General features: G+C 42.2%; 1 protein-coding gene across 1 annotated transcript in view; it reads right to left on the bottom strand.

Annotated features, from left to right (window-relative positions):
- LOC139765979 (uncharacterized) overlaps nt 1-25,000 on the bottom strand; it is a 64,576-nt gene that overhangs the window by 37,056 nt on the left and 2,520 nt on the right. Inside the window, exon 2 of the mRNA XM_071694008.1 lies at nt 17,130-17,256. Within this exon, the coding sequence (XP_071550109.1) occupies nt 17,130-17,256 (127 nt within the window). The remainder of the gene's footprint in view (nt 1-17,129; nt 17,257-25,000) is intronic.

Raw genomic sequence — 25,000 nt, 5'->3', positions numbered from 1 at the left:
TGTGAATAAGAGCAAGGTTATTAGGTACAGTAGGGTTGAGGGTCAAGTCAATTGGGAGATGAGTTTGAATGGAGAAAAACTGGAGGAAGTGAAGTGTTTTAGATATCTGGGAGTGGATCTGGCAGCGGATGGAACCATGGAAGCGGAAGTGGATCATAGGGTGGGGGAGGGGGCGAAAATTCTGGGAGCCTTGAAGAATGTGTGGAAGTCGAGAACATTATCTCGGAAAGCAAAAATGGGTATGTTTGAAGGAATAGTGGTTCCAACAATGTTGTATGGTTGCGAGGCGTGGGCTATGGATAGAGTTGTGCGCAGGAGGATGGATGTGCTGGAAATGAGATGTTTGAGGACAATGTGTGGTGTGAGGTGGTTTGATCGAGTGAGTAACGTAAGGGTAAGAGAGATGTGTGGAAATAAAAAGAGCGTGGTTGAGAGAGCAGAAGAGGGTGTTTTGAAGTGGTTTGGGCACATGGAGAGGATGAGTGAGGAAAGATTGACCAAGAGGATATATGTGTCGGAGGTGGAGGGAACGAGGAGAAGAGGGAGACCAAATTGGAGGTGGAAAGATGGAGTGAAAAAGATTTTGTGTGATCGGGGCCTGAACATGCAGGAGGGTGAAAGGAGGGCAAGGAATAGAGTGAATTGGAGCGATGTGGTATACCGGGGTTGACGTGCTGTCAGTGGATTGAATCAAGGCATGTGAAGCGTCTGGGGTAAGCCATGGAAAGCTGTGTAGGTATGTATATTTGCGTGTGTGGACGTATGTATATACATGTGTATGGGGGGGGTTGGGCCATTTCTTTCGTCTGTTTCCTTGCGCTACCTCGCAAACGCGGGAGACAGCGACAAAGTATAATAAATATATGTATATATATATATATATATATATATATTGTTCAAGAGGGTGTGTAGCGTTAGAACCCCATTGATTACTCTGTTTTAAGCAAACGTAAAGCAGAGTCGTCAGTCGTGTTCATGAAACTGTTTCCAGAATGGTTCTGGATTGGTCACGCTAGTCATATAGTCGCATGGTTGCACACGACGGTTGATTCAGTCCATCAGGAATGGTCCACCTCCTTGGAGATTGAAGGAATGACCCTTGATTTGAAGGTACGGCTATGTTAATGACTTTGGACGACCCTTAATGACTTTGGACGACCCTTTTTTGGGGTGGGGGGCACGATGGTACTTGCTCTTGCGGTACGATGGGGTCTCCCATGACTTGACTCCCACACCTGTTGGTGGCTCTCAGATCAGTTAGGTTGACGTGGAAGAGCCCCGAGTACGCTAGGGTCCCCAGCAGTGACACCCAGAGCTACGTCATGTGGTACGGTGAAAGAGGAAGACCTGACGTAGGCACATACATCACGCGCCTCGCTCTTTGCTGTGATTTCCCTCAGTCAATGATCCGATAGAAGCTCTCGCCTCCTCGTCCTCCTCCTCCTCCTCCTCGGTTTGAATAGGTAGTCATCAAGGTATTTCTGAACTTGAAGAGTGGTGTAATCAGGTCAACAATTGAATTGGAAAGGTCATATCTTCTGTACACTTGTGTGTGTGTGTGTGTGTGTGTGTGTGTGTGTGTGTACCCCTCGGTACGATCATGGCAGAGATACCTTAACTCTAATATGAGATAAAAAAAAAATTCCCTATCTCTCTTTTTTATTATAAGTTTCTGCCACATACACTGTTTCACCAGGTATCCATTTTATTGCCTCAACTTTGACCCCTTCGTTAAATAAGTCAAGTGGTCGTTTCAATGTTTCACCGGCGCTTCACTGTCTCGTTCGTGTGTGTGTTAAAGCATCTTTTTTTGGCCCTTCCCGGACCCTGTGGCTGATGCACACGCCGACATGTGTCAAATGATTCACTGTTTATTCATGTGATACTGGCTCGTCCCAGGGTGAGAGAGAGAGAGAGAGAGAGAGAGAGAGAGAGAGAGAGAGAGAGAGAGAGAGAGAGAGAGAGACAGCGTTTTACCTCTCTTGTATACGCTATATCCTGACAAAGAATGTGTGTTTGTTCCTGCATTTCTAAGCATGGAAACAATATACTTTTGTCATCCTCAATCGAGGCTGTGCTAACAGAGAGGGCTACATAGAATACATTATATATATATATATATATATATATATATATATATATATATATATATATATATATATATATATATTTCGTACTATTCGCCATTTCCCGCATTAGCGAGGTAGCGTTAAGAACAGAGGACTGGGCCTTAGAGGGAATATCCTCATCTGGACCCCTTTTCTGTTCCTTCTTTTGGAAAATCAAAAAAAAAATGAGAGGGGAGGATTTCCAGCCACCCGCTCCCTCCCCTTTTAGTCGCCTTCTACGACACGCAGGGAATACGTGGGAAGTATTCTTTCTCCCCTATCCCCAGGGATATATATATATATACTTTACAAAATTCCGTCAGTAGATGATCGATTGATATAATGAACATCTGAACATGGCTTCCGCCCCTATATAGACCTTACTAGTGATCGCATTCATAACGAGTTACAAGAAAATTATCAATAGAATATCATTTTCCGAGATGTCATGATAACTGGTAAGCAAATTATCAAAAGTATATCATTAGTAAGCTTCGGTATTTCTTGTTATAACATATATACCCTGTGTTGTGTAAAGTTCATTATTTCCTTATTATAACAAAGACTGTTACGTCAGATTCTTTCTTTCCTTGTTAAAACAAATCGTTTCATAAGCTTCGTTATTTCAATGTTATAACAAGTCAAATGTTATGTAAGCTTCGTTATTTCCATGCTCTAACAAATCCTATCTCGTAATTTGGGTTGATTAAAGACTTGTCAACTAAGCAGACTCCTCGGTTCTCCCTCATCAATTACAACCATCTCCTCACGTTCGGATAACCTTGACAGGCCCTCCTTAATGAACTCGAGAATTCTCATTTTCTTCAGCAACTGGGGCAACTATGGTTTAATAGATCTTACATAAGAGGATGCATCGTGATCTGGGTCAAGTTAATGTCGAAGATTTACTTTGTCTGTGTGTGTGTGCCACACCCCCGCTCTTCTGTACCAAGCCTCTCGAACGCACATACGTCGTGGTGTTGAATGGCCAGTCAGGAGTTGTTACGTGGTCAGTAAACCAACGCGTTTGACATACAGGTCAATATATATATATATATATATATATATATATATATATATATATATATATATATATAGAGAGAGAGAGAGAGAGAGAGAGAGAGAGAGAGAGAGAGAGAGAGAGCGAGAGAGAGAGAGAGAGAGAGAGAGGATCAAAAATTATTAGTCGAGTTTCTTTATCCTCTTTTTTCTCCCTCAGGGTTGTAAGTAATCAGAAGTTGATTCCCCGCGAGGAATAGGCAATTTCCCTCAGATCTTGACTGTGCCTCCGACCCCACCTCTCCTGAGGCCCTCCTGAAGGGATGACCCACCTGCTGTACCTTGCTGAATACGGGATGGAAAATGAGCGGGGAATCTCGTCCCAGGGAGATGCCAGAGCTCAAGGGTTTAATTTCCTTCACGACGGAGCGAAAATGTGGCCGAACTTAGAAGTAAAACACACTTTTGAGGCGTCGAAGTAAAGCAAATGGATGATACTTCTACCCTCGGGTTGTGATACAAAGGTGTAGTCCTTTGATGCGCAGGTCACGTAATCCGTACTTGAAAGCGTACCTCAATCACTGTGACTTACGTCGGTGGATTCCTACCACTGGTGTATCTACAAGCCGCTTATACGACGTAGTTCCGGCTATAAGTCGTAGGTTTGTATACCTCTGGAAGCAGTAGAGTCCCCGACGGATCTTACAGATCATTGAACTCGGCTGTTTCCCCAAGTGTGTGATGATGACACCCAAGTCTGTAAAAGGGAGTTGGGTGTTGAGTGAGACACATACCATCACCATCATCTTCCTCCTTCTCTTCCTCCTCCTTCTTCTCCTCCTCCTTCCTCCTCCTCCTCCTCCTCCTTCGTCTTCTTCTTCTTCTTCTTCTTCTTCTTCTTCTTCTTCTTCTTCTTCTTCTTCTTCTTCTTCTTCTACTACTTCTTCTTCTTCTTCTTCTTCTTCTTCTTCTTCTTCTTCTTCTTCTCTTTCTCCTCCTCCTCCTCCTCCTCCTCCTCCTCCTCCTCCTCCTCCTCCTCCTCCTCCTCCTCCAACGTCTGCGTTAGGACCACATACCCTCCTCACTCGACCTAGGAAATGAGTTATTAATCCCCTTCGGTAGTGCACTCCACAGCTCAGGGATGGAGGAATTAAATATTCACGGTGTCTGGCTTCAGGCTGTTTAGAGTTTTACCTCACGAGTGCGTAAGAATATATAAGTAGGGTCGAGGCACCAGCCTTCTAGGGGCAGTGGTGTGTGGGAGGACCAGGGGCAGTGGTGTGTGGGAGGACGAAGAGAGAACACCTCTGAAGATCATCTCGTTTATATGTCGTCATATGACGGCCTGTGCTCGCGGCAACTCCCTCCAATGATACAGTGTTGATGGAGAGGGGTTTAAGTGGAAGGCTTTCCCCGCCTGAATATTTTGAAAGGATATGAATATTGTATTGGGATTATTTTGGAAAAGGATATGATAGATATTCTCTGCTATTATTTTTTTCTCTCACCTTTTTTTTTCGACGAAGAAAATTATAGATTATGGATTCCGAGTGAAAACGTATGAATAAAAGATGTATATACGTAGATGTATATTAATAACGATGTACCTCTGGGCGTCGAGGATTCGAACCCTGTCCTTACCCCGTGGTAGACCGGTACGCTGGCTGTGAACCCTCGACACCCAGAGGTAGATCGGTATAATCTATATCTACTTCATCCGTTTTCAAAAATAGTTAAAACCCAGTCGAGAAGGACCTTTGATGTTATCCGGGGAAAATAGTGTGTTCTGATAAAACAAATTTGTTTTGGGGGAGAAAAAAGTTTCGTTATCTGGACTCTGGCGCGAGACAAACAGAAAACCGGGTGAGGTCGGTCATTGGCTTTCGCCAGGTCGGCCGCAGAACCGAACTCATCGCTGTCCAGAGTCGGGCGCAACAGACGACCATTTCACACACACACACACACACACACACACACACAAACTATTTCCATCTCAACTCCTCCCCGATGCGCCAGATGTGTTAGTAGTAGCGCACACAAGGGTCGAAATGCTACAGCTAAACTCCTCGCCTCCCTAAATCGTCTGTATTTTTGTTGTTCGTTCTGTGACGAGGTGCACCTTCGAAGAGACGACTCGAGCCTCAGTACATTCCTGTACAGTGTCGGGGTTTCCACGTCTTTGGCTGTGGCCAGTTAGCTACAGTTGTGTCCTGTCATCATGGAGTACGAGAGTGCGACCAAACCCCTCTTGAGTACGAGGGTCCAGTTATTGAGGACGACGGACGGTACGACCCCTGAGCACGACGGTACGATCGCTCAGCATGACGGTGCAACCCTTGGGTATGATCACCTGGCCTTTGACCTAACCCTTAAGGGTAAGGATGAAGTTTACCCGGGCCATCGTGACCCGAAAGGTGGCACGAGTCGTACCAGCGTGCTCAAGCTGTTAAAGGATCCGAAGTGATTATGTAAATACCATGTCATGGACCTCTCACCAGCGCCAAATGTATGCTTGACCTGTGACCTTCCATGAACTCCTGGTCACTGACATCCATCAACCAATCAAGCGGCCAGTCATGGTATTTACGCTCTAGCGTTTAGTTTCATCCAGTATTCAGTATTTCCTGCGATGTTGGCCCAGTTTCCTGACGGAGTGTTCGTTGGCCGAGTCTCCTGACGGAGTGTTCGTTCTTTGGCCGAGTCTCCTGACGGAGTGTTCGTTGGCCGAGTCTCCTAACGGAGTGTTCGTTGGCCGAGTCTCCTAACGGAGTGTTCGTTGGCCGAGTCTCCTGACGGAGTGTTCGTTGGCCGGGTCTCCTGACGGAGTCTTCGTTGGTCGAGTCTCCTGACGGAGTCTTCGTTAGCTACATGGAATCAAAACCTCTGCTCCATAACCCACACGAGGTAAACATTTTCCTGACCCTTAAACATGTTAACATGAAGCCTTTTAAGTTCGTCCCACACACGTCCTTGTAGCTGATCGTTTGTCATTTCTGTAAATCAGTTAACTGGCCTTTCCTTTTTATCTGCAACGTCGTTATAGCATTTTTATTCTGTATACGACAACCACAATTTTTTTTCGAAATCTTTTATACATCGGTGCATGAAATGTTTCTATCCTTTATCGTTTAAAAGGAATTCATAAAAAGTTTTTTTTTTACTTCCTTTTCGAACACGTCCACCACACCACTTGGCTTTCTTGTCCACCCGCACAGACCACGCAAGTCAGGATCGGCTTAGCCAGGTTACCGATGCAAACACCACAACGCCTCCCATTTCTACTTATTCTCCCTGTGAAGTGACAGGGAGGGGGTGTGTGTATCATGCCTCTACCTACTACACTTAAAGACTATGTGTTTCACATAGAGTTGTTTACGGTGTTTCACTTTATATAATGAGCAGGTCATTAAACCTATGTTTGAAAATCTTTTAAATTAGTTTACGCTCGCCGTCCTTGAGAAGGCGCCAGCAACGTTATTTTTAAGAGATGAACGTCTTTAAAGTCATGGAGTGGATCCGGTATTCCCCCGTCTCACACGCTTGAAGGCGCACCGGTTTCTGTTGACCCTCCAGGACTGGCGAAAATCCCTGGAATTTCTCGGCTCGGCTGCTGATGGTAAACACATTGGCTCCAAGGCTCGGAATGAGGTAACTAGTGTGTGTGTGTGTGAGTGGTGCGGTGTGATGTCGTCACTAGAGTGTGTGTGTGAGTGGTGCGGTGTGATGTCGTCACTAGAGTGTGTGTGTGTGTGGTGCGGTGTGATGTCGTCACTAGAGTGTGTGTGTGAGTGGTGCGGTGTGATGTCGTCACTAGAGTGTGTGTGTGAGTGGTGCGGTGTGATGTCGTCACTAGAGTGTGTGTGTGAGTGGTGCGGTGTGATGTCGTCACTAGAGTGTGTGTGTGAGTGGTGCGGTGTGATCTCGTCACTAGAGTGTGTGTGTGAGTGGTGCGGTGTGATGTCGTCTACAAGACTGACAGAACGGTTTCTCGCACCCCGGGAAACTGAGATTCAAAAAAGCAGTTGGATCTAGTGGCCGTTTTCCAATAAACGAAATAGCTTCCTTTTTTTTTTTTCCTCTTTTAAGCACGGACATAACTGCTCATGGCATGCATCCCATTTCCTAGATTCACCCTTTTTTTTTCTTTATTCTATTTCTCCCGGAACCTCAGACTTTCAAACAATACACATCAGACTGGACTGATGTAGTGTGTTGGGTCCAGTGTTGTACAGTGGGAGTGTAACTTCTCGCTCTTGTGTTTATGTTGCAAAACTGGATTCTGCTCGATTATTTCCAGTAAATTAATTCCAAATGTGTGTGTGTGTGTGTGTGTGTGTGTGTGTGTGTGTTTTGCAAAATTTAAACATAAACTTGACTTTCAGGAGAGGAAAATGCTTGTTTTTGTTTGTGTTTTTAAAATGGCTAGGCTGTTTTTACATTCTATGAACCGGTTTGAGCTAAACGCTGATTTTATATGGTTTAATTTCTAGCGTTGATGAACCTTGTCATTTTTACCGGCGGGAAGACTCTCTCCCCTGTGATTATGACGGTGCGAGAAGACTTTGAGAATCATCCACTCGAACATCATTGAAACAGTCCTCACGCTTGCTTGAGTTACCCCGCGCGGGCAAAATCCTAGTCGAGGGTAGCGCACGACCCGTAACTGTATAACGAGCGTGGATGATGGAAGAGTCGTACGTACGTATATCCACAGAGCTCTTGACAAACGGACGCTGAAATGACTTTTTGAGAAAAAGAAAACTGAATGAAAATAAAAACACGTCGTAACACGGACTTTTGTCTCTTTTGCCAAATTTGCGCTTGTGGTAAATCCAAAACACCATAAACAGGACAGAGGTTCTTTTCATAGATGCCGCAGCAGCAGCAGTCCAGCACACACACACACACACACACGAGTGAATACGTTTTCTGGAGCGAGAAAAATAGACAATTTGAGAGGGAGGAGGAGGAAGGGGGACGCTGCATCATGGCTGTTTCACAGAGATGGCGGGGATCGTTGGGTAGCGGTAACCTTGGTGAGGAAAAACACTCTACCACGAACTGGAAATAAAGAATGGTTAAGACACATTGTGAGGCCATGGTGTGGAAGTATACTGCTGACGTGTGGCTCCCTGACTCTTGCTGTGACAGTAATTAGTTTATGATTCCCTAATGTTTGTTCCCTTGTTAACTGAAAGTTGCTCGGCAACTGTCGGTAACCCCTTGAGCATGACCAGAACAGCACCACCGCTGCGTATCATATAGTCTTAGCCTCTGCCCTTGAGAGTCGCGTCAAAGGGTAGGCCATCTTACCTGCTTACTCAGGGGTCATGTTATGTTCAATTCCCCCTCCAGTGTGGACGTATCATTCGGTGATGAATTCGTTGCAGTTCGCGTGTCACGTAGTACGTTTTGACGTGTGTCATATCATGGATTTTTGGTTCATGCACCGCGGTGAAATCGAGTGACATACGCATGTTTATATGTCAGAGAGAGGTCAGTGGTTTCTTAACGTTAACCACTCCCAATTTGTTTTTGTGTGTAGGTAGCATTACTGGTTTCATCACAACCTCGCTGTCTACTGCACCAGCAGCAGCGTGTGTCACAGACACCTGACACAAATCGCCCTCTGGCAGACTTACCAATTATATTCTAGCACAGGATTGTAGCTAGGCTTAACCCAAGCTCTTGTCGTTTAACAACCTTTCCCCTCCTCTTCACTATTGTCTTCTCCCCTAAGTCCTCCTGCCAAGGGGTTTTGACCTCAGCTCACAACAGCCGCTCGTTCAGGGGACTAAAGATTTTGACGTTTGAGAGGTTAGATGTAGAAACGAATGGTTTTGATTTTTCCACATAATCATTAACTATATCAATTATATTAGTAACTTTTTGTATCAGTTAGTAACTCTAGTAAGAGATAGATTGTTGAGGAATAAAGGCAGACAGTATGAATTATGTACATGTGTATATATGTATATGTCTGTGTGTATATATGTATACATTGAGATGTATAGGTATGTATATTTGCGTGTGTGGATGTGTGTGTGTGTATACATGTGTATGTGGGTGGGTTGAGCCATTCTTTCGTCTGTTTCCTTGCGCTACCTCGCTAACGCGAGAGACAGCGATAAAGTAAATGAATATATATATATATATATATATATATATAATTAGTTACACTGCGAACGAAAAAGTTTTCTTCAACGAGGCCATATATTATCTTATTTGGACAATAGGAACTACGGAGCTTTGGAGGACCTTCCTGTTCAAAGCTGCTGGAGTCCTGTATAAAGAGGTTCTGGGGTTTGTATCAAGATGATGATTTTTATAATTACATTCGCTATGATTACCTTAGTTTAGACTCGATTAAGCTTTTAATATTTAATGTCTTTGGTTATCAATCACAGTTTGAATTGATTTAAGCTGCGTGTGACTAAATAGCCCATAAATCATCCACCACAGTTTGCCGACAATAAATGTCGGGTTTGTGTAATTATTTCCGTGAAGGAGAAACAGGTTTCAGCTGTCCAGAGGGTAATTCCCACGGGGTATTGCCAATGAAACGTACTTATCGTCTACTATTAAGTTTCATCAGTCTCAACAGACTGGACGTTATTGCACGGTGTAATTGGCAGTGTATCAAAGCATTATTATTTTCTTTTAATAACGATAGGGATGGATTGAACCTTTTTTGCTCACTACTGCATACAGTATCTCGGGAAACAATTGAGGAACAGTTGCAAATGATTTTTTTTTGGATTCAAATCAATGACCTTCCAATCTCCGATGTACTGGGGAAAACAAAGAATATGTAGGGAGTTTATTGAACGATATGTTCAAGTACTTTCTTTTGTTCCGAGAAAATGAATACCTAGGCAGAATTTTCGAGTCGTGTAATTCAAATGTATATAAACTGCACATAACGCTCCTCACAACACAGGCTTGTGGTAAGTAATGGAAAAAATTGAATTAAATGACAACTTTGGTGAAATTGCGCAGCCATTCTGAAATGCTTTTGATCGAATGATAGAATTCGTTTATAAAGCCAGTTTTAAATTTAGTGCCTATTCTGCCACATCGCCTTATTATTGAAACAAGGTCATGACATCACGGTCCACACAATACTGGATCTTTTACAACTGATTTGAAGTGCAGCCAGTTAAAAGTCCTGGCTTCGAGTGCTGAAACATGGGTAAAAAACAGAATGCCCCGTGCTGGACAAAGACGTAGCGAATGTAACACTCAGACAAATGTGTGTGACTCAGTAATGTGTGTTTCCCTGATGTTTCAATTATGATCAAACCGTGGATGAAAGACTCAAAACAGGTCTTTGCCTGGCATGAGCCATTGTCGTATTGACGGGCTGGTGCATTCAATGTGAAAGGCTGAATATAACATGGATGCAATGACTGCAGGTTGCCTGCAGAAATTGGTGTTTATGTTTCACAGATTTCAACAAGAGGTCGAGGTTGACAAACAATGGATATTGAATAACATACATCAAGGATAGAACAGCGAATATGTATTGTGGAAAATAGCATTATTGTGCTTCAACACTCAGTGTGCTGGATCACTAATAATTTCATACAAGTTTAGTTACTTTTTTTTATTAACATAGTATTGCATAGTGCACACTAAGTCCTCAGGCGGGAGAGTATAGACAAATTTAGTTACTTATGACAGAAAGATTCCATGGGCTATGTATAGATAAATACTTTGTTAATGTGGTTGTTAATGACCCTGTTAGTCTGTAGGCCTAAAGTCCCACTGACCAACCAACCAACCAACCGTGCTATTAGGATTAAAGTATGTATTGATAAGGATATCAACTGCTTCTGTATATGTTTGTTTCCAGTACCTCTAACGAACCTGTACTTTCATTTTTTCGCGCCACAAATCTAACAAACTTGTGTTTTAAGTGAGTGCTAACTCTATGAATGGAAAAGACACTTGCGTACAGTGTTTTACCTTAATATGTCAATTGATTTGCATAAATAAGATGCGATCATTTGCTGTCGATTTTCATCCTAGTCTATCTATCCTCTGGAGAATGTTTTCAACACGATGCATAATTCCACAGTTTCTCATCTTTCATAGTCACAGTTATCACTTTTTTTTTTCATTACGTGTTCTTACGATTCATTCTTTACGGCCAAAGTCGTCCCTAAGAAATCTGTGGAATATGGCAGCTTGCTCCTTTCACCACCACCTAACCTGTGCGATCTTTACTCTCAGATACCACACATTCTTTCGTCCATTGTTTTGCCGTAATCAGAGTGTCGGAGAAACGCACAGTTTATCGAAGTAAATATCAGAACCTTAAACTGATTGCGGGCACCACAACACAGCGCCAAGATCCAGGATAGAATGGACTTTGACGTCATAGCCTAGTTTCAGTATAGAGGCGTCGGTGGATAAGCGGATGGTATAACTTTGAAGGGGATATTATCTATGTCTCTCTCTCTCTCTCTCTCTCTCTCTCTCTCTCTCTCTCTCTCTCTCTCTCTCTCTCTCTCTCTCTGTATTCATGACACGGTGGTACTCATTCGACCAGAGTTGTGTTTCAAGATTTTTTGTCCGTCTTAGGGACGAGGGGACAAACGCTTGTGTGAGGTCAGCCGGGAGATGTCAGGTCAAGGGTCACGCAGACCTTGTGCCAACCTCGCATCTATTGACAAGGGCACTTGACCTCATTCCATGTTTCCTCTGGCTTTGTATACATAACCTCTGTGATATCTAATATCTTTCTCTGTAACTGGTTCCTTTTCCTAGTCTTGTGTCTTCGTGCGTATATATATATATATATATATATATATATATATATATATATATATATATATATATATATATATATATGTGTGTGTGTGTGTGTGTGTGTGTGTGTGGATAGATAGATTGATATGAATCTATAAAGAGAAACAGGGAAATATGTGGGTCAGTATGCGCTCAGACACTTATGATAGGTCCCCTTCCAGCGTTTGATTAATTAATGCGAATGTCTCTCCCACATTTCACAGCTCATCAAGGACTTTATGCTGCCCTTCTCCAGGTTTTCTTGTCTTCATCCCCACATACATCTTTGATTAATCTCCTTTCTCTTTCTGTCTCATTATCTTTCTATTCCCTCAATCGGACCTGTTCCTTTTGAAGGTAACACCCTCTTCCTTTACAGTTCTGAACCTGGCGTGAATGATACATTTCTGTAATCAAAATATAAACCGAGTTTCTGATGTTCATCCATTCCGCCAGCAGTCATATCTCTCTCTCTCTCTCTCTCTCTCTCTCTCTCTCTCTCTCTCTCTCTCTCTCTCTCTCTCTCTCTCTCTCTCTTGTATCCAATCAACCATCACTTGTTCCTTCCCCTCTCAGCCATGATCACTACCCAGGCATGTCACAGTTGATCGATATCTGGCGCCGAATTGGTCTACCTCTTTTTATTGAATTATTCAATTAAAGGATTTCAAACCGCCCCGTATTTTATGATTATCAAACACAGTTTTATATTTGAATATATGTCTTAGACGTAAAAAAATAAAGAAATGATGATACGGTTCGAAAATGTTAATTCTCTTGAGGGCAAAGTCAGCACTTTTACATTAGGGGCTATTTTTACCTTAATCGAAGAAAGGATTCTGTACTCAACTGTTTATAATTAAATGAAAAAAAAAAAGATCAAAGCTCAAAATAAAAATGGATAGAACTATATGGATAACATTTTCTTTTTACCAGACAGTCGTGGGGCCAATGTGGCCTTATGTGTCTGTCCATCTTTCTCGTGTTAAATCTCCTGTAAAAACTTATTTTTGTCGTAGTTTTCATATCCTTCGAACATAACTTTTTTTTTAAATAATACTTTTTATTTGAAAACTAGCCTGATATTCTTACACATGTGAGAGTTTCAGTTTGAGTGATTTATGATTCTCTGTCTTGACTGGTATGAATAACTGCGTCATGCCACTTTCGATTCTGAAAGTTTCATTGCCTATAAGTAACGTGCCATTTGAGCGAGCCGTTTCTCAACTCTCTCGAGATTAAACACAGTTTTATCGAATGTCACGTCAGCCTATAAGACTTATTTATACATTAAGAGAAAACGAAATCGCATGATTAAACCACAGAATCTTCTCGAAGCTTTCCTTCAGTCTAGTGAAGCCACTTTTGTATATAATTCTATATCATTTTTATTTTTGGACTTTTCATCATCATCGACCATAAACGATGATATTAATTCCTCACTTGCAGACATTAACCACTGAAAACCCACATCCTAATTGGATCAGGTCTCACAGAAGCTTGGGATTAATTGGAGTGGGAGAAGGGCTCATACAAGGGGATCTAGGAGAAAAGACCAGTTGGGTATTTTTGGCCGACTGGCCTTCAATCCTCGTGTGTGTGTGTGTATATATATATATATAAAATTTGCCATTGCCGGTTTTAGCGAGGTTGCGCCAAGAGCAGACGAAGAAAGGGCTACATTCGCTCACATCCAATCTCCAGCTGTCGTGTGTAATGCACCGAAATGACAGTCCTCTATCCACAACCAGGCCTCTCATACCTTTTTCATGACTTCCATGGAATACACACACACACACACACACACACACACACGAAGAAACACCACTAGGAAAAGGAAACACGAGAATGCTGAGCTTTTTCGTGCATCACCACATCTTGTGAGGACTAGTTACAGAGGAAGATAAAAGATATGATTGAGGTTATGTATTCATAGCCAGAGGAAACATGGAATGGGATCAAGTGCCCTGTACTTCTCATCTCTTACTTTACTTATCCTCAAACAGACTCCCTAACACCACCCACAAGTCCTCCAAAACTCTCCCATTACCCAACCCCAGACCTCCAATTAGTGCCAAGCAAGAGGGACTTCCAACTTTACTTCAGCCACATCATCATCATCATCATCCAAATTTCCTCCTTTCAAACTCGCACCCAAATTGACCTGCCCCTCTACCCTACTAAGCCTAATAATCTTGCTTTTATTCACATGGACTCAAAACTTCATCCTTCCCTTCACACACGTATTCCTTTGAACTTAAGTCACTCACAACAACAACTTGAACTCCGAGTACTTTGCCATCAGCAAACACCTGACCTACTTTCCACTACACTCCTTCCCCAACCCTTACAAACTGCAATACTCGTTCCTCTTCTGCATTGACTTCCCTCACCACCCGCAACCTATAAACAAATTAAACATCTGCGGTGACATCACACGCCCCTGCCGCAGACCAGCTTTCACCCAAGGCCACTCGCTCTCCTCTCCTCTCCTACCCGTACACATGCCTCACATCCTCCTTGATGAATACTTCTCACTGTTTCCACCAGCCTTCCTCCCAGACCCTATAATCGTAAGACCTTCCACAGAGCATCTTTAGTATCCCTGTCATAATATTGCCTTTTCCAGAGCCATAAATGCCACATACAAATCCTTGTGTTTCTCTTAAATATTTTTTCACTCACATTCTATGAAGCAAACACCAGATCCACACATCCCCTAACCACTTCTGAAACTACACTGTTCTTCCATCGTCTGTACATGCCCTCACCCCTCTCAGTCACCACTCTCCCATACAACTTACCTCGCACAGTCAACAAACTTTTCCCTCTGTTGTTTGAAAACTTTTACCTTCGTACCCCCAATGTCTTTATGCAAGTGGCGCTATACACGCATTCTGCCAATCCTCAGGCACGCTACCATGATCCGTACAGAAACTGAAAATCCATCATATATATATATATATATATATATATATATATATATATATATATATATATATATATATATATCGTAGAGCCTTGTGAATTCCCGAGTTTTTTAATAACGGGAGCTTCCGCCTCAATTTCTGTCAATAAGCCACCGACCAACCAGTCGCTAGCATCCCTCCCTGAGGCGCTGTACACGTAGGTTGAACACGGGGTATACAAGAAACCCGCTAGTGATGTCGACACATGAAAAAAAAATATGAACAGGTTATTTAACGTAAGAGCAGGTAACCTAACCAAACCAAATAGTAGGTTATGTGACTTAAAAACAGGTTATGGAACGTTATGTTTATGTAACGTTAAGGTCAGGGTATGTAATGTAAGAGTAAGGTTTCATGCTAAGATCAGGTTATGTAACATTAAAGCAAGTTACGTAACGTAAGAGCCAGTTACGTAACGTAAGAGCCAGTTACGTAACGTAAGAGCCAGTTACGTAACGTAAGAGCCAGTTATGTAACGTAAGAGCCAGTTATGTAACGTAAGAGCCAGTTATGTAACGTAAGAGCCAGTTACGTAACGTAAGAGCCAGTTATGTAACGTACGAGCCAGTTACGTAACGTAAAGAGTCAGTTATGTAACTTAAGAGCCAGTTACGTAACGTAAAGAGTCAGTTACGTAACGTAAGAACAGATTATTAACGATGATACGTGGTTTAATGCCACCACTGGAATTGCAACTGGCCGTGTGATGGCACCCCTTGTTATCTACAGCATGTATGAATTATGTAAAGTAATTTAGAAGTGAGGGACTGAGACAAGACTCGGGAAATATGATGGCGTGTCTGTGGGACTGAAAATAACAGAGCGGTCCAGAGTGAGGAAAGTGTGTAAGGACTGGAAGTAAGAGGGCAAATATACAGTGAGGAAGTATGTGGTCTTGGAATTATCTTTTATACCTTGAGTAACGTGTATTAATAATGTTTCGGTTGGTATACAGACGCTGACAGCCCTAATGACCGTGGTAACTAAGGCTTAGCTAAAGCCCAAACAACCTGTCAGTAAAAAGAAAAGAAAAAAAAAAAGGCTGATGGGGAGGTAGAAACTGGTGTATTTGCCTCACACACACACAAAAAAAAGGCTGATGGGGAGGTAGAAACTGGTGTATTTGCCTCACACACACACACACACACACACACACACACATACCACACACGGCAGCTAGAACAAAAATGAATGTGGAAAGAGGGAAAAGAAATATTGATGACAGATAGAGAAGACAAGGGTCAGGGCTTTGTAAAGGAAAACGGTTCTGTAAAAAACGGAGAAATTTGAGTGCTGAGGAATATTTTTGTAAGAAGGAAGGAAATAAGAGAAAATCAAGATAAAAAAATATTTTCATATAGTAAAAATATTTGTCTTATCATTTCATCTAAGAAGATCTTTTCGTACATAGAAGGTTAACGGAAGATTGTTAATAACATAAGTATACTTGCACCAACGTTCACATATCGGAGTACAGACAGACTTTGGCCACTGACTTCCAAAAAGATGCAGCAGATACAAGCGTGTGAGATGCCAACACCAAGAACCGTAGCCTGGGTACACGAGGAGAGATAAAGTTACAAATGACAGCATTAGGCAAATGGCGAGTACGCCATTCTAAGACAAAGAAAGATCGAAGCGTCGCAGCCAAGATGGCTTAGATTATTTAGGTGGAAGGAAGGAAGGACTTTAGTTCCCCCTGGAGATTGTTGGGTTCACGACCTGGTGACAACATGAGCCGACGAAGAGCTGTCGGGCAGGCTGATGGAGGGGCTGAGTGGGGGAAGCTCTGAGCCAGCAGAACCTGTAAGGTGTGCAGCACCTCAGGGAGGCTTGGTCGTGATGGGCCGAGGTGGCTTAGAGACCAGAGTCGAGGTGGAGGTTTCCGTTGCTAAAAGACTGATGTGTGTGTATGTGTGTGTGTGTGTTTGTGTGTGTGTATAGTTACTATTCATTTATTACGAGAAAAGAATTTTACACTTGTTTTGACCCATCACTTTTACCTTGTATATGTTCCATGTCTTTCCCACTTATGTGTACACACACACACACACACACACACACACACACACACACACACAGCCTCAGCCAGGTGTGTGTAATAAGACAGTAAAAAAAAAACGTTTATTGAACTCAGGCAACCACTGAGCTATATATATATATACAGTCGAACAATTTGCAAATTGGAGGGGTGATATAATTTTAACTAGTTAATTAATCACAAAAGGTGTGTGTGTGTGTGTGACAAAGGACCCCCTACCTGCACATGGTCACTAGCTGCTTCCTGTCGACGGGGAGGCCCGTTTTGGGCATGTGGGGAGCTATCTTGCCCAAGCAGGAGTCCAGCTCCGTCTTGTTCGGGCACTGGATACCGGCAAAAGCCGCTCCTGAAACGGCAACGAAGAGAAAAATATACATATGTATATAAGAAAAAAATAATGGGATGTAATTGGTGTTAGAGATATAAATGGGGAAATTGGTTGGATAAATTGGGAAAATTTTGTAATTGGAAATATGAAAATGGGCTATATGGGGGTAATAGGAAAATTTAGTTGACATGGGAATTAAGAAAATGGGCTTTGAGGGGTAACTGGAAAATTGACGAAATGAGCTAATTCATTAGCTCTAAGAGAAAATTGGTTATAAAGGGAACCTAGAAAACAGATTGTAAGGGTTAACTAGAAAATCTGCTATAAGAAAAAATTGGAGAATTAACTCTTAAGAGAAGAAGAAATTGTTTGCAAGAGAAATTGGAAAATTGGTTAAGGGGAATTTGCTGCATTACATATGGCCTGAATTTGACTATAGGAGGTGTTTGAAAGTTGGCTACAAAATTGGAAGACTGACAATTGGTGAAACAGGGAAATAGGTTGAAAATTGTGGGGTTAGACAATAATTCATTTAAGAATTGGGAACGGACTGACTAATCCAGAAAAGTACATGTGATATAAAGATGCATAATCGAAAATTTCACATGCTGTTAGGATAGAAATTGGTTAGCAGTAATGGGGAAGAAACAGATGACTTTAGAATGTGACCGTAGCTCAGTTGACTATAAATCCAAACTGACTGACTGATGTTAGATGAACTGATAAATACAAAAGATATTTAGTTCTGTCAACTGAAGGATCCAGTGTCAGAAATTATATATATATATATATATATATATATATATATATATATATATATATATATATATATATATATATATATATATATATAGGGGATAGGGGAGAAAGAATACTTCCCACGTATTCCCTGCGTGTCGTAGAAGGCGACTAAAAGGGAAGGGAGCGGGGGGCTGGAAATCCTCCCCTCTCTCTTTTTTTTTTTTTTTTTTTTTTTTTTATAATTTTCCAAAAGAAGGAACAGAGAAGAGGTCCTGGTGAGGATATTTCCTCAGAGGCCCAGTCCTCTGTTCTTAGCGCTACCTCGCTGACGCGGGAAATGGCGAATAGTATGAAAGAAAGATATATATATATATATATATATATATATATATATATATATATATAGATAGATAGATAGATAGATAGATAGATAGGTAAATAGATTGATAGATATATTGACTGAAAGTGACACTTAGATGAAAGAAGCAAAATTAGCATCATGAACGAGTGGAAATTAAAATTAAAAAAGATTTTGATGATTGTAGTGACACACTAACGCTCCGGAGCGTTCGCAGTACAGTTCAAAATGCAATAGAACAACCTTGGCTCTACGTCTTTCAAGTTTTTTAACACCAACTTTTTTTTCTTTCTTTTTCCTAATTGGTCGCAAAGTCATTACGGGACTTCATTATAAGTTCCAGTTTTTGGTGCCTAACCGTGCGAGAGGTTGAGCGAGGACAGAGAACATGGACACCAACATATTAGCTTAGGTTGTATTTTTGAAAAGATTAATCTGTTATTTTTGAAGGATTTTATGAGGATATTTGTAACTACTACTAGTAGTAGTCATTCCATAGCCCACTAATACAGACTGTAATTAAGCTCGAAAAGCATCTAGTCCATCATCTTGAAATCAGCCATTTTAAGGAACGTACTTTAAGAAAGAAAACTACACATAAATCTCTCCTTTATCGTTGATAAACATGTACAAAAAACAACTTCATTGTTAACAAATATATAATGTACAAAAACAACTTTAGAAGATTTTATCTATACTCAATTCCAGTACGATTATATAAAAGTTTTATAATAATGGTTATAATTAGTTTCTCTTTTGACTTTTTAATAATAATCCTCTTGTTTATATCGGACCTGGAAATATGTGGGTGATAGTAACCGCCAACAAATTCCAGAGATCACGGAGAGCCTGTGGTGCCGTAATTAAGTCATGGTAGAACCTTAATTGTCTTCGTTTTTTGTGGAATAAAACTACCAGTTTGTGTTGCGCGAGACCAGCGCGTCCGCTGTCGTGTTGAGAGGCGCGGGAAGGGAGGTGGGGAGTGGAACGGACAGACAGACATACACACATACATACATTCTTACATACATACATACATACATTACGTACACGAAGCTATTATCGCCAACATTTTCTCGATTCTGGAATCTATGGAGTTCAGGACAAGCGGGTACAACTGGAAGCCACACGAGGTGTACGGAGGAACGTGAAGAAGTGTACGGGGGAGGAATGTGAAGTAACATGACTGTGTAGGGACTTCCTCACGAGTACGTACGACCAGATTTTATGAAGTGTTCGGTCCGAGGTAAGCTTAGCGCGTAGTGTTCAACGCAGGAAGAGCTTTTAGATTGCATGAGTAACGAGTCGTATGAGTCTTGCGCGTGTCGTGAAGTGTTGTGTATGTGTGTGTGTGTAAGAGAGAGAGAGAGGCGGACCACATTGTGGCCTGACTGACTGACTGACGTCCTGAAGCAGCCCACATGTGGCTGAGGCAGGGCGAGGAGGAGGAGGAAGAGGCGATCTTCCTGGGCCTCAGGAGCGACAATTTGGTGCAGTCCATCGTACCCAGGGATCGTAGCGTCGAGCAGAAGGGTCGTACAGGTGTGGTCAAGGGTCGTATTGTCGTTCTCATGGGTCGCACCGTCGCACAGGTGTGGCCAAGGGTCGTACTGTCGTTCTCATAGGTTGTGCCGTCGTACAGGTGTGGTCAAGGGTCGTATTGTCGTTCTCATGGGTCGTACCGTCATACCGGTGTGTTCAAGGGTCGTATTGTCGTTCTCATGGGTCGTACCGTCGTACAGGTGTAGTCAAGGGTCGTATTGTCGTTCTCATGGGTCGCACCGTCGTACAGGTGTAGTCAAGGGTCGTATTGTCGTTCTCATGGGTCGTACCGTCGCATCGGTGTGGTCAGGGGTCGTATTGTCGTGCTCGAGGGTCGCACCGTCGTGCTCAAGGGGTCGAAAGTGATGATGCCATTTCGTGAGCGTCGCGTGACCACTGGGACGCTTGGTCCTGAACTGACCTTGGTTGTCCAAGGCCCCGGGATCGAACCCCGAGTCAAGGACGTCCCCACCTGACAGGGAACCAGTCACGGGCGCTTTAGTCGACTCAGTATGCAAATGAGTACTGATACGCCGGGAAGGGTCAGGCAGATATCCAATTTGGCCCTGTATGTAGATTGTTGTCTGCCTTGATTTACCCCTCACCCCTCCATCATTACCTCCCCATCACTCCTCCATCATTACCTCCCCATCACTCCTCCATCATTACCTCCCCATCACTCCTCCATCATTACCTCCCCATCATTACCTCCCAATCACCCCTCTATCATTACCTCCCCATCACCCCTCCATCAGTATCTCCCATCACCCTCTCCATGACTACCTCCCATCACCCACCCCCCTTCCATCATTACTTTCCCATCACTCATCCGTAACAACCTTCCCTCACCCCCTCCATCTCTCTCTCTCTCTCTCTCTCTCTCTCTCTCTCTCTCTCTCTCTCTCTCTCTCTCTCTCTCTCTCTCCGCGCTTTCCCAGTGCCTCCTAAACACTTCCTCTCTCTTTCCCTTCGTTCCATCGTCGTCTTGCAGTTTACGACCGTGTTCTGCAAGCCTCCGGGAAAAATCAGTTACTTATGATGAGCCACCCGCATGCTGCCTCAGCAGACGCAAGTCCTTGATATCTCAGCAGACACAGACCCCCGACAGCCTCAGCAGATACAGACCCCGACAGCCTCAGCAGACACAGACCCCTACTGCCTTAGCAGACACACACCCCGACAGCCTTAGCAGACACACACCCTGACAGCCTCAGCAGACACTCACCCCCTGCTGCCTCAGCAGACAGAAATTGTTGTCCACAATCAACAAGATTCATTGTACAATGCTCGAGGTGGCATCTTTTCCCATGACACGTGTGCCTCGCATTTTTCTGCATGTAAAGCGTCCTCCGTTAGAGGCAGGGAGGGGGAATGCGTACAGGGAGAGAATTCGGTTGACGAGAGATGCCAGGAACGATTTAGGGAATAATACCAGTCATTAATACACCGTGTATGTGCGTCAAACAGTGAACTATCACGTTAAATGTTCACAGATTGTATGATACCATGAATGTCACTGGATTCCTGACAGTGAAAGCAGGGATGGAATTTGGAAAGAAGGGAATGATCGCCAAGGACAATGTGGGTAAAGGAGGGTAACTGGCAACCGTCATTTATCGTTAAGATCCCTGAAACTGTTCTCGGTACCATATACACGTGTGTGTGTATATATACATATATATATATATATATATATATATATATATATATATATATATATATATATATATATATATATATACATACATACATATATATATATATATATATATATATATATATATATATATATATATATATATATATATATATATATATATGGCTTTTATCATGATTTCTAATTTGAACGTCAGGTAATACATTCTTGTGAACAGACATATCTGTCGAAGAAAAATACAGAAGAAAGGATCAGTACAAATAAGGATATTATTTTTGCGTGGACGATGAAGCGACGAGAACCAGGACGGTGGCGTAGCCTAGTCCTCCCTCTACAGTCTCCATGAATTATCTTCATGTGGAGAAAGAGAAAAGGTGGAAAGATCTGCACTTCGTTTATGGTGTCATTATTCTTGTCATGGCTCTTGGCCAGCAAAGGAGCATCGTTAGAGTTCGTAGTATTACCCTTTTCTCTCGTTTTGATTCTGGCTTCTTGTTTTTCTTTGGTTGATCGAAATTTATGCTCTCTAGAGTGGTATTTACCTATTTTCCATTACGATCTTGATCCTTCCATTAGAATTTGGCATGGTTGCTCAGTGAGGTGATTGTAATATTCGTCTTATTGTTATTCGTCAGCCTAATATTTTCACAGCTACAATTTCGCGCGCATTCTGCAAGACTTCCATACATCCTGACAGTGACTTTATCATCCCTACTCCGCCCAGCACTTTCCCATGAATTCCCCCATCCAATATTCATTCTGGTCTCCTATTTTCCCTTCCACCAGCATTATCTCTAGCATTCAGGGTCTCCTGGAAATACTAATATTTTCTCTGCTGCTGCTCCTTCTGCAACCACTTTATCTTCTCAGGTCTTCAAGATGTAGTCTTATCAGCCTTGGCATCAAACCTCTGATTTAGTTCGACATGTCTGAAGAGCAGTTCACTTCGCTGCGCGTCTCGGTCACCCGACGCTCTCACCTCTCCAGTGGCGGTTAGTCCAGTCCCATCTGCTGCAACATTTTACTCAAACAGAATTGTAAGAAAACCTGGGTTTCTCATGAGAATTTAGGATTCTTAATACTCATGTAGGTATTTCTAAATATCAGTAATCTTTATTATGATGTTTTATAAATCCTAGATTTTTTTTTCTCCAGAAATATTCAGTCTTACTCGTTTGTTGACAATATTCACCGGAAGGGTATTATTTCCACTTATAAATTGGCACTGAAAATTTCACGTCATTTGCTGTCTCTGTAAGCTCCTACTCCAGCCATCTTAGCATTTCTTGCCAACCCAGAGTCTTGGAAATGATCTTGATCACATCCGGTTTAACACTGAAGCACTGTGACACTGCTTCTCGAGGAAGTTAAGTTGGTTAAATTCCAATATTCTTTGTATTTCATATTCACTAGCTTTTTTTTTTAATTGGCCGTGCGTTCTAAGCGCCCAGTGCGCCAAACAAGTTCACATGTACCACATTTTCTTGTTTCCACGCGAGAATTCGGGCTTTCTCCTCTTTTTGATAAAAAGAGGTAAAAGCTCGGAAGAGTAAAGAAAATACAATATCCCCTCATGATAGCTTGAGGCACACTGAGGCGGGTTCTTAGTGCACACACTGTTAAAAACGTCTCTGCGACCAGATGTACGATGATTTCACACTGTGAGCGCCTCATGATTGTACCCACGGTAAATCTTAAAGTCGTGTATCGCCTTTGAAAATATATGGTGAAAAGTTTTCTTTTCTGAAACTGTAGAGTGTTCTGGACCACCACAAAACGCTTGACGCTACCCTACATGAGAATGGTAAAGGGGCTTGATTTTCGGGCAACAATGAGGGGAAGATTCTTTCGATGGTCAGAAAACTACCTTAGTGTACATGAACATAAGGATGATGTTTGAGGGAACTTCTGAAAAAATGCATTGGGGCTCATCAGTGGCGTGCCGATGGGTTCCATCGTGGGGCCACTGCACTTCTTACTCATTGCAAATGAATTGTCAGGACATAACTCATATCTGAATATGTTTGCAGATGATGTCATGTTCATGAATAATGTATAAGAGGAAGGTGAGTATTGCATCAACATGACAAGGGGACTTTTAAACCTGATGCACAGTTCATGATATTCCACCCGTGCACAGTGATGAGGATAGAGAGAGAGAGAGAAAGAGAGAGAGAGAGAGAGAGAGAGAGAGAGAGAGAGAGAGAGAGAGAGAGAGAGAGAGAGAGAGAGAGAGAGAGAGACGCTTATATCAAACTTCCTCCGCGTGTCATTTGTCGTCATACAGTGGTGTACGTTGGAGTTCTGTAGAAACCTGCCTCGTTATTATATACGGTAGCCTTTTGAAGACGACCGAACATCGCCCCTGGGGTTTATGAAGGCCTGGCCTCTTGACCTGACAGATCAAAAAAAAACCTGCTCGTTACATTTTTAAGGGTCTTTCCTCGTCGTGTTCAAGGATAATACCATTGTCCTTATGAAGTTAACTACCACAAAATGTCCCCCTGGGGTTCGCATAACATCCTCCTTAAGCACGGCGATGACCATTGTTGATGGCAGCGATATTGTGGACTTCCCCTCCATTTCCGACTTTCCACACGTAACCCAGCTGGGTGAACCGACCCGCGAAGTGTTTACAAAAAGTTCACGTAACATCATAGCCTAGCCCAACCTAATGGAATCTACCAGCGCACGGGGGACCATCGTCATATATATTTCTTTAGTGACAAACATATCTGCAGGTTCTAGCATTCCGGAGAAATACTTTAGATCTTCACTCTCCCTGTGATGTTTGACCTTTACCTTGTGTGCAGATCCAGACAGAGAGTGATATGCGTTAATGATCTTAGAAATGTTTGTCAACTGAAACTTTGCCTTCAGCATAAGTGGTATGCTTCACTCTTAAGTATTATTGAGTGTACATTATGAAGTAAGTATTTTTCATATTAATTGTTAAAGTCATCATGTAATCATTATTTTGTGCTTAGATTATTTTTTTTTTCTACTGGCACTATTCTTTATTCTATGGCATTATGAAGACCACTCTGGAAATCAGTATTTTGTGTACGTTTCATGTGCATTCCTCGATAAACTTTGTTTCTATCCTCTCAGTGTCCATGTATTTTACCAAATTATAAACGTGAAAAAAATAATTATAAGCTTTCGTTCGTTTGCAAACATAAGTTTAAGAAAAAAACGAGGAACAGCAACACGTTTGAAGGATAACTATCTTCTATACTCATTAGCTTCATTTGCATCACAGAAACATGCTAATGTTGGTAGAGTCTGGATACTTAGATGAATTTGTAGTTTGGCTTTAAGTCTGCCCTGCGGGTACCAGAGCATGTGGTAATGAAGATTAGATTTTAGGTGCTATTATATATATATATATATACTGACGCTTTAATAGGATTCTGTCTCTCTGAGACTGTTTTTTCTCTTGTATTTCAATCCTTCCTATATAT

Source organism: Panulirus ornatus, chromosome 56 (assembly GCF_036320965.1).
Source record: "Panulirus ornatus isolate Po-2019 chromosome 56, ASM3632096v1, whole genome shotgun sequence".
NCBI lineage: Eukaryota > Metazoa > Arthropoda > Malacostraca > Decapoda > Palinuridae > Panulirus > Panulirus ornatus.
The sequence above is the reverse complement of the archived record's forward strand: the minus strand, read 5'-3'. Positions and strand labels throughout refer to the sequence as shown.